Source organism: Dendrobates tinctorius, unplaced genomic scaffold (assembly GCF_039654945.1).
Source record: "Dendrobates tinctorius isolate UK_male_01 unplaced genomic scaffold, ASM3965494v1 ptg000008l, whole genome shotgun sequence".
Taxonomy (NCBI): domain Eukaryota; kingdom Metazoa; phylum Chordata; class Amphibia; order Anura; family Dendrobatidae; genus Dendrobates; species Dendrobates tinctorius.
In genome coordinates, this window is record NW_027361676.1 from 37,495,998 (window position 1) to 37,507,500 (window position 11,503).

Sequence of the window (11,503 nt, forward strand, 5' to 3'; positions counted from 1 at the left end):
ACATTGCTGAGAAGACTCGACAAAAGTTGAGATTTATACTGGATGATTTTCTTTTTTTTGGAGGGAGGCGTGGAAATTCTTTTAGCGATGTCTGTTATATGAGAACTAATAATTATTCCCATGATTTATTTAAAATATAACTTGGAGATAAAAAGACTGGTTTAACAAGATTTCATGCTAAACAGATTTCACAGCCGCCCCCTTCAAAGGCCCTGATGACTAATAAGCCCTTAAATGATGACATACTAGATGAAATTGTTGCGCTTCGACTCGTGATTAATTTTGTCCCTTTTAATTGCTGTAATTGTTATGCATCTGTATGGTGCATTGCCGTAGCAAGACATTAGATGCTGTAGGATTTTTTCTGTATCTCAGGAGCAACCTGACAGTTTTGATTTCAAGCTACGACCAGGTCCATTTGATAATACCATCTGACACATTCCTGCGCTGGCGGATGCCTCTCGCTGGAATGTCGGCTGTTGAGTCCTTTTTTTATGCAGTAAAAACTGTTGACCTTCTGCCAGTTACTCTTCATCTTTTCATCTCTACTTCACTTCTAATGGTGGAAGTATCAATATTTAATACCTATTAATTTACGTCTTTGCACTGGCCGCTTCCTTGTTACATATTAATACGTCTCTCTAGTGCTATGGATTGGTCTCACATGAACACGTTTATTTACCTAGATGATTTATAATGTTTAAAAGGTATGGATCGGTTTAATCTGTGTTTAAACGATTAGCAGCTTGTAGCCTTGTATGTTTTTGCTCGTGAACTTTGTCTCCAGTGATTTACAATTGGCCTATTAAAACAAAGAGCGGAGATGGTTATTGATCTTCGCAGTTCTGTTTGCAAATTTGAGACCAAATTAAAGTAATAAAATATATACAAGGTTATACGTTGACCTGGTAAACTCCATTGCATGATGTGCTTGGCTTGAATTAACAAGGTTTTTGATATTTATGGTTTTGCTGAATTTTGTACACGCTGCAGAGATGTGCTGTAATGTAACCCTGATATTATTTGCAGACAAAGATGAATGCTCTAAAGAGAATGGAGGCTGCCAACATGAATGCATCAATACTATTGGTAGCTATGTCTGCCAGTGCCGCAATGGATTTGTACTCCATGAGAATAAACATGACTGCAAAGAAGGTAATAGACACTGAATATACATGTGGAAATAAATCAAGTATTCACTGTTGCTTCTCACACTATACTGTTAATCGTTTACTGGACAAAAGGTCTGTTAACATTAGCTATGAGCGAATGTGCTCTGGTGTTATGTTATTCGAGTATCGAATAATATGTTCGAGTCCCTGCGCATACATGTCTTACAGCTGTAAGACAGCAGCAACACATGCAGGGATTGCCTAACGAACAGTTAGTCCCTGCATGTGTTGCAGCTGTCTATCGGCCTTGAATCATGAAGCCACAGGGACTCGGATCATATTATTCGAGAACGCCCAAGATACTTTTTCCACCAACATAGAAGAGGATTCTTTGCTGTTAGGGCAGTGAGAATCTGGAATTCATTGCCTGAGGAGGTGGTGATGGCGAACTCAGTCGAGGGGTTCAAGAGAGGCCTGGATGTCTTCCTGGAGCGTAACAATATTGTATCTTACAGTTATTAGGTTCTTTAGAAGGACGTAGATCTGGGGATTTATTCTGACGGAATATAGGCTGAACTGGATGGACTAATGTCTTTTTTCGGATTTGCTAACTATGTTGCTATGTTACTTGGATAACACCTGAGCACATTTGCTTATCACTTGTTAGCATGATAATTATTACAATCCTTTTCTAAGTGACAATAAGAATAATCTCCCTGTAAAGGAGTGCTTAAATATTTAGGGTTTCTAAGGGCACAAATGTTGCAAAGTACTTCTGCTTGTATATATAGTTGTAATGGCTGGGATGATTTGGAGGTAATCAAAAAAACTTTTTCCAATGTGCTTACATTATTGTAAAGAGATAAAAGCTCTTAAAAGCAATAAGAACAGTGTTTCTTGTTGACTTTCCATCAATATCGAAATTCAAAGCTCAGACTGACGTTCTGGGTAGTATAGGGACATCCAGCTGTGTGTAGCCTGGAAGACCATGCTTGAGCAAGTCTTGTGTGTTAACACTGCAGAGTAACATAAAGCTATGCCTAAACACCGTTAAACTATTAAATTCACATTTAATGGGAGGAGGTTCACTCTAGTATTAGCTAAATGGCTTCCTCCTCCTTGCAAATGACTGGCAGCTGCTAGTTGTGGCAGTTTGATGCAGAAAGAGGAGAAATTCCTACATCTTGAACACTATGGGTGCTTTACTACTCATTACATCAAATCTATGTAAATTGAGCACAAACTGGCATATGGCTATTAGTGCTACAGATATGTGGAGGCCATGGTATAAATGGTTAACACAAAACATTTCTACATTACCTGAGTTTGCATTTTTTTTTCTTGACCTTAAGGTAGTGTCACACTTAGCGATGCACCAGCGATATGACCCGGTCAGGATCGCTGGTGCATCGCTAAGTGGTCGCTAGTGAGCTGCCACACAGGCAGATCTCACCAGCGACATAGCAGGGGTCGGGGGTCGTTACTTACCTGTCAGACGAGGCGATCCTGACGTCCTCCCGCCCGTGTCCACGCGTCGCTCGTCAGCGCCACAGGAAGCCCAGCAGGAAGTTGACAACGAGAAACAGTCCAGGACGTTCTCGTGCGATCAGCGATAACCAGCTATCGGAGGTAAGTATCAGACATCGCGATATCGCTAGCAATATCGCTATAACGTCACAAAAACCAGTGACGTTATAGCGATATCGCTTAGTGTGACAGGCCCTTTAGTATCTTGTAATTAGTGTTCCCTGGACCCCGGTCAGGGTCTCCTAGAGCACAGCAGTAGCAAGACTACAGCGGAGACGAGAATCTGAATAACGTCGCCTCAAAAATGCTTGGCAAAGCAGAAAATACATCAGTCATTTTTCCCCAAAAGTGTCACATTTTCAGCAGTTTCCCTATGGCGATGGGGTTACTGTCATACTGGCTCTTGATTGGGAAGTTAAGGAGTTGGTTGTCCACTTCATCTCTGTTTTACCAAATATTATGGCGCACTTACTAATGTAAAAGTATTACAGATTCTCCTCCCACACTTGTTAGTGCAGCATATCTCCCAGACTACACAGCTTTCCTGTTCTCAAAATGGCAATTAAGTGAGGAGCATGTGACCAGAACTGTCCATCAGCCTTCTCCAATTGAAAACAATTCAAACAGTAAAATTGTTTTTTCTGTTAGGGATGCTGATGGATCCGTTTCATCTCATGTCTCACCGCAGCCATTTTAGGACTGGAGAACTATGGAATCTGCGAAGAAGGCTGCCCTTAACAAGAGCAAAAGGAGAATCTGTACTACTGAAATAATAACAAAGGCCTCAAAGTCATGTCTTTGACACATTTATTAAGATAAAGTGACCACCCCCTTTAGATATCTGTGCCAAACAAATGAAAAGCAGTTTGGGTTATTATGGCTTTAAGCTATAAATTATACTACAAAATGTGTAGCAATTAATGCATCCAATATGGCACGCATTATATAATACAATGATGTATGGAGTCAATGTGTTTACTACCAGAACAGGTGTTAAAGTAGAACCAATTTCTAAAGAGACTAGTGTTTGTGATGGCATGTGCAAATTTCTATAATAATATATAACAAGTCATGTATTTCTCTACACAGCTGAATGTGAGCACCGAATTCATAATCCTAATGGAATAATAACAAGCCCCAACTGGCCAGACAAGTATCCAAGTCGGAAGGAATGTACTTGGGAAATAAGTGCCACTCCAGGCCATAGGGTTAAACTAGTAAGTACTTGCAAAAGTGAAATGACTTATAATACATTACTTTGTACAAAGATGAACAATGTGACAATATGTCATCTTAGATTCTTACAAATCATTACAGTGGTATGTAAAAGTATGGGCACCCCAGGTCAAAATTACAGTTATTGTGAACAGTTAAGCAAGTTGAAGATTAAATGATCAATGAAAGGCCTAAAGTTAAAGATGGCACAGGCAAAACAAACAAAAAATATATATATAGCTCCTTATTCCCATCCTTGTCTGCATTGCTCCTTATTCTCATCCTTGTCTGCATGGCTACTTATCCCTTACTTGCATGCATGGTTCCTCATCCCTATCTTTGCATGTATGGTTCCTCATCCCTATCTTTGCATGTATGGTTCCTCATCCCTATCCTTGAATGCGTGGCTCCCATGAGAAAAGCATAAAAAAATCCTACTTAACCTCCGTGCGACCCCTTGCAGCATCTTGTTCGTGTGCCAGCAGCTCCTGCTGCCGATCGATCATGTGTACCCGCTCATTAAGGTAATGAATATTCACTTCTCTCCATGCCTATGGGAGTGGTGAGAGGTGAATATCCATTACGTTAATGAGCGGGCACCAGTGATAGCCCGACACTTGATGGAAGCCGACAGCTATGGCTGTAGCTGTGCGCTCTATAAGAGAAATGAATATATTCATCGCCTGTGCAGTGAGTATTCATTTCTCTTTAGCCGCAGCCACCGGCTCCTGCCTACTGTGACCCACCACTCCCCCCCCCCTCCTCCACAGCTCTCCCTCCCCCGCTGTCTTCTGGGACAATGATGAATTGAGTATAAGCCCAGGAGGACGTTTTCAGCACAAAAAAATGTGCTGCAAAGCTCGGCTTATACACGAGTATATATGTAGTCATCTATTACATTTTAAAACTTACAAAAAGGAAAATAGTCTGATGTGTAAACAAATATGAGATTGCATGGATTCCTTATAGATTGTATGGATTGTACTCCTTACACGTTCCACATTATGGTCTTCACTATTAAGTTAGTAAGACCGTTTTTGGGGTTCTTCTTCTTCTGTTACATTTTAGAATGTAACTAAGGGGTTAAGTCCATTTATGTGGGAGAACTGTAGTAAGACTGATGCTAATATTGGGTAATAAAGCTTGCTACACAGTCAGTTTTTTAGTTAATCCCAAAGTTGGTTGATATTGTCCATCTAAGCTTCATGCAAATTAGTCAAGTTCTTTTAGATTTCTATAAAGCGAGGATTAAGAAGCATGACTGCCTGCTTTCTAAAACCATGTCGGTAGCACAAGTTATGTGTGTGTAATCCACTCAACCCTATTTACTTGAGTGGAAATTAGTTCTAATACCAGAGAAAACTAGAGATGAGTGACTCTTCCAAAATTCATTTCGGGCAGATTATCTTGACTCGGTAAGAAAAAAAATCATTCCAAATTGAAAGTGGCCCAATTTGCTGTGAAAATAGGTTTATTATGGTCTGATGTCTCTCCATCTTCCAAAATACAATTGATGGAGGAGAGGGGTTAAAAAATAAGAAAAAAAAAAATGTACTCACCTGTCATAGACCTTCCTTCACCCGACACCTTATGCTGCCTCCAGCTCAGGTCCCCTTTCCACCATGTGGGTATTTCGTTCTTCCAGTACTGAGTTCTAGTCATTCACATGGGGGCCATGTGCATCATTGACATTATACCATGCAGGACCACCCATGTGGCTGCATGGCGCCCAGTGATGAAAAAACAAATGAATGGGAGTCTTAGGAGCTGCGGCAGAGGTTATGTAAAAATCCAGATAAGTATAATGTGGTTTTTATTTTAACCCCTTCATGATCTTCAAAAGAATCTAGCCAAATTGTGGCCAGCTTGGCTGCCATGTTGCTCGATTTTTGCAAATTGAATCCTTCAAACGTTGTACTCGCTAGAATCTGAAGTTTTTGGTGAGTTCGAAACAAATTCGATTAGTTATGGATTATATTTGTTTAGATGCAAACCGTGAACAGGTGTGCTGCTATTTCTGGAAGACAGCACATCTGCTTTGTAAACCATTTTGTGGACCTCATTGCATGTATACATGGGCAGGGGCCTGATGAAGGCTATTACCACAAGGCTGGAAACACAACATTCTGATGGCATTAAATACTCTAGCAGTGAGGTTTATTTGAACTACAGCGCCAACTCCTAACTCCCCCCCAAATTAAAATGGCATCCCCGGATATTCTGTAAGACTACTGCTGCTGATAGTGACGTATTCAACCCTTCACGTGTATGTTTTCAAAGAAGTTTGTGTCTTGTTGCCCATAGCAACCAAAAAGAGCTGGCTTTTTATTGCTCTGGATAAAGGAAATTTGTTCTGTGATTGGTTACTAAGGGCAAGAAAACAGTTTTGTACCATTATATTTTCTAATAATGAGCTAAAAATCTGGGCGCTTCTCTGCATATAAGCCTCTAATAAACTGTGGCAAATCCGCTTTCAGAAAGACATTTGCTGCATTTTGCTTGAGCAGGCATTAGACGCTACTGAATAAAATCTGTATCCCTTCTGTGTTGGAAACATACTATTTTGGACATCTAGACCAATCTTTCATATAACCAATTAACTGTGAAAAAAGTTTAGTTTACTGGCTCCTTCTAAAAATGCACTTTTACATTCAGGATACCTAAAAGAATAAAATAATATAGTCAATAAGTATTTATTAGGAAAACTGCTGGAGATTCAGCACACAAACAGTTACGTTACAACCAATTGACCTATATGGCTTTTCAGGCTTATTTATCCCCTCCCGAAAAAACTCATAGAAAATACATCTTGTGTGGCAGCTGAGGTACCACACATCTGCTGCATTGGTGGTAGCATTTTGTACTGGTGCCATATTAATTGCATATTCGAACATCTCTCTGCCTCTTTCATAATCTCCTCTTCTACGTGAACTTAAGCAGTACTCTAAGTAAGTCTAGAGTCACACAACCATATTTTCCGTCATTTGAGAAAATCTGTCCAATTATGCTAAGGAAGAAGTTAATCCAGCTTCTGATCCACTATTCAAAGAGACATGGTTTCAAATCATGAAGTCTTTATTTCCAGAAGAGTTAAAAATCAATTGAGAAATTCAAAAATACAAAATATAGGAAACAAAATCCTCTGTGATGGAGGAGTAGTAGGGGGGACACAAAAAATGAGGCCACCACATGCGTTTCTAATGCAAGTGCATTCTTAGACTTGGTTTAAACTAAATGTAAGAACGCACTTGCATTCGAAACACATCTGGTTTCCTCATTTTAACTCTTCTGGAAATAAAGACGTCATGATTTTAGACCACATCTCTTTGCACTGTGCATCAGAAGTTGGATTCATGTCTTTCTTCCCTATGTCTAACTAACGCTGTACAGTGGCCTTGATCTCGGGGCTTCTGTTCTGTCAAGCTACATTGAGAGGTGAGCTGTTTTTTAATTTGTTCTATTCACACAATTATGCAAATTGCACTCTGATCAGGTTCTGATCGGAGTGCGATCATAGTGTGATCTGAGTTTTTCAGACAAGGAGAAAAAATTCTCCATCTTCTCTATTGTTTCAGTCCATGAAAATATGACCACACTCAGATGGTTATTTTTTTTTTCCCTGCAGACTCATTGACTTGCACGGCCTGGTGCTATATGAATATTGGATGCAAATTATGCATTCTGCCATTGTTTTCCTCAGACAACCTCTGGTGAGCACCAGGCACTGGTAGTGTAAGGGTCCCGTTTCACATAGCGACGCACCAGCGATTCCGACAACGATACGACCTGGTGGGGATCGCTGGTGCGTTGCTAGTAAGCTGCCAAACAGGCAGATCTCTTCAACGACGCACCAGCGATCCTGACAACGCTACGACCCGGTAAGGATCGCTGGTGCATTGTCACACATCAGCTATTCTGAACGATTCCAGCCTGCGACCTGAGTTCTGTATCGCCTACGAGGTCGCTCGTCGGCGTCAAACACAGCGATGCACGCTGGCCAGCGGGACACCGACGATGAAAAAATGGCCCAGGACATTCGCGCACGATCTGCGATATCCAGCAGGGGGGCTGGTCGCCGCTATGTGTCACATGTAGCGAGATCGCTGTTGCGTCACAAAATCGGTGAGACGGGGCCTTTACTATTAAATCAGCTGAGCTTGCTCTTTCTGTAACCCCACCTCTGGTAATTAGCAGATGAGACAACCTGTTGCGGCTCAGTATGCAGGGGCACGAAGATTTGTCCTGACTAGACGTAAAGACAGTTTAAGATGCATTTTTTTTACACTGAAACAAATAGGCAAAAGATATTTTGTGTGTGTGTGTGTGTGTGTGTGTGTGTGTGTGTGTATATATATATATATTATACAAAGAAAATAAGAAAGCATTACACACATCATACTGCCAATTCTTACCTAGCGAACATAATGAAGATAGCATATTGTTCTGTATTCACAATAACGCGGGCCATTTTCTAGAGCTTCTCATGTACCGTGTCCTCTTGTTTCATGTGAATCTGTTTTTACAATAGACTTTTGGCGAATTTGAAATTGAACAGCATCAAGAGTGCGCCTATGACCACCTGGAGGTTTTCGATGGGGAAACGGAGAAGTCTTCAATCCTGGGACGATTATGTGGCAATAAGATTCCAGAGCCTTTAGTTGCTACAGGAAATAAGATGTTTCTCCGTTTTGTGTCTGATGCATCCGTACAAAGAAAAGGTTTTCAAGCCACACATTCCACGGGTCAGTAGGAAATGATATTTAACTCAAGGTCTGTGTTTATCGTGTCGGAAGCACAAAAGTACGAGTAGTCACTGAGCCAAGTGGGAAGCGACCGATTGAAGGCTTCCTTGTTACCCTGAAGTGTGAGACAAGATTATTTTATACACCTGCATATTCCTGAATGTATATGATATTCGGTCACAAAATTCAAAAAATTGCAGAATAATCAAAACACGTTCACATGTTGGATGAAAAACAGTTGCACCGTGATCATATATTTTATTTCCAGCAATGCATGACGTTTGTAATAAATTACAATACACAAGGAATATCAGGAGAACACAAAGAAGTCCTTGTCTGGTACTTCGAAGCCATGCAAGAGTATTTAGTGTATTTCCATGGGATTACGTACAATTATCAATGTGCAGCTTACAGGATAATGACAAAAACAGTCTCATTGAGATGCTTCCATCAAAGTCCTGTAAAGGGACATCTCCAAAAACGCACAGGTTGCATGCTATATTTAGAAGGGGGATAATTTATTTATATGATCAAAATCTTACGAAAATAATAGTTTTTTTATTGAATGCAACAAAACTAGTTGCATTATAGCGACCTCTAGTGGTAAATCACCTTGGCTTGTGCCATTTCTCCTTTTACAAAAGTAGAAACCACACATGGAGACGTTATGGCTCGCTGTTATTCTGTGTCTCTGCCTAATTACAGTAACTCGTGCAGTTCATGATTTTTTCAATTTTTCTTGCTAATCATATGTATCTTTAAACTATATAGTTACATCTCAACACGATTAAATATTGGTTATAAAATTAATAAACATCTGTTTTTCGCAATTGACAGCTTTGATGCTGGCTGATAAAGAATGCCATTATTAGATAGAAGTATAGCTGTTCATTTCAGGCAGTGTGTGTTTATGTATACTTTGTGTTTTTCGCTTCTTTTTCTTAAGTAGCCTGAATTTATATATTGATGCTCATATTTCTTTTTCAGAGTGCGGAGGTAGACTGAAACCAGAACCAAAACCAAGAGACTTGTTTTCACACGCTCAGTTTGGAGACAACAATTACCCAGTCCAAGCAGATTGTGAGTGGTTGTTGGTGACAGAAAGAGGTCTTCGAATTGAACTCGACTTCCCAACATTTGAGGTGGAAGAAGAAGCAGATTGTGGTTATGACTACATGGAGCTCTTCGATGGTCATGATACATCTGCGATGCGGCTAGGTCGTTTTTGTGGATCCGGGGTGAGTCATGACACAAAAAAGAGATTAGTCTTTATAAAAGCATACTTTCCTTGGGGATAAGCAGTGTACGAAATCATGTAAAACGCTGATAAATATTTGTTGGACGTGTACACTTTACACAAGTAATCAAGCATTTGTGACTTGAAGGTTTTGTCCACCAATCCAGAATTCTTTAAAAAAACTGCCCATCTCATTGTTCTCCTGCTGCCCTTCTTACAGTGATCCAGGCTATGTACAAGCTGTTTTGGCCATACAGACACGGGGTTGAGAGACCTCTGTAGGTTTTTTTTTAGTTTTTTTTTATGCTATAGACTCATATGTCAGATTATATAGAAGATTGTTACATTATAATTGGCAGAATCGCCAATTGTTGTGATTTGTTGCCCCCTTTAAAGGGTGCTTTGTGCCTATGCAAACCCTTTTTTTTTGTAGAATGACCCATAAAATCAGATAATTACAGAACATAGACCTGCTATGACTCTAACTGATCTTCTGAAATCTGTGAGTAAATCAGAAACCAAGTATTAAATACCGTATTTTTCGCTTTATAAGACGCACTTTTGTTCCACCAAATTTTGGGGGAAAGTGGGGGGTGCGTCTTATAAAGCGAATCTGTGTGCTGCTGTGCTATAGAGTGGGGGGGCGGCTCTGGTGTGCAGTCAGGAGGCTGGGGTGGGCTGGATGGGGGCTGCAGAGACAGCGGAAGGTCCTGTGCTCCCGCTCATTAGCTTTATGTAATATTCACTGCACCTGCTGTCCATCACCTCGGTGCTGAAACAGCGCCGAGTTGGTAGACAGGGGAGCGGTGCATATTACATGTGCCTGCATTCTCCCCCCATCACTTTAGACACTTACTGATGATCGCTCCTGCGCCCAGCTCCCCCCGTGGCTTTCCTGTGTCGAGTCTGCTGTCATCCTCCTCCTGCAGGGCGAGCGGCAGCAGCAGCTCATTCAGGCAGCTCATCGCTTCAGGACTTTGCAGGTCCTATTGGTCACATCATGCAGTCACATGACTCCCAGTGTGCACTGCGAGTCACATGACCGCAGCTGAGCAGCTCCTATTGGTCACATCATGGAAGGTCCTGTAGCTGCAAAGAGCTGTCTGAATGAGCTGCTGCTGCGTGCGCCCTGCAGGAGGAGGATGACAGCAGACTTAGCACAGACACAGGTAAGCCAGGGGGGAGCTGGGAGCAGGAGCGATCATCAGTAGTTGAGTTAACTGTTTATTATTTTAGCATGTGCTTGCCAGCAGGGGGGAAATATAGGGACGGGGGCCACGTGTGACAGCAGGGGGAAATATAGGGACGGGGGCCATGTGTGACAGCAGGGGGAAATATAGGGATGGGGGGACAATGTGTTCCAGCAGGGGGGAAATATATGAACGAGGGGCCATATATGCCAGCAGGGGGGATGGGGGGATAATGTGTGGCAGCAGGGGGGAATATAGGGACAGGGGGGACAATGTGCGCCAGCAGGGGGGAACATAGTGGCGGGGGGCCGTGTGAATGCCAGCAGGGAGAATATAGGGACGGGGGGCCGTGTGCGTACCAGCAGGGAGGCATATAGAGAGAGGGGGGCCATGTGAGTGCCAGCAGGGGGGCATATAGTGACCGGGGGGCCATATCCAGGATAGGATGGGAGTGCTATGTGCCAGCACAAGGGGGCAATG

At 41.7% G+C, this 11,503-nt stretch overlaps 1 protein-coding gene across 2 annotated transcripts in view; it reads left to right on the top strand.

Annotated features, from left to right (window-relative positions):
• TLL1 (tolloid like 1) overlaps nucleotides 1-11,503 on the top strand; it is a 180,739-nt gene that overhangs the window by 164,615 nt on the left and 4,621 nt on the right. For both annotated transcript variants that reach the window (XM_073577057.1, XM_073577066.1), the window contains 4 exons: nucleotides 1,030-1,155; nucleotides 3,729-3,856; nucleotides 8,383-8,596; nucleotides 9,584-9,834. In XM_073577057.1, the coding sequence (XP_073433158.1) occupies nucleotides 1,030-1,155; nucleotides 3,729-3,856; nucleotides 8,383-8,596; nucleotides 9,584-9,834 (719 nt within the window). The remainder of the gene's footprint in view (nucleotides 1-1,029; nucleotides 1,156-3,728; nucleotides 3,857-8,382; nucleotides 8,597-9,583; nucleotides 9,835-11,503) is intronic.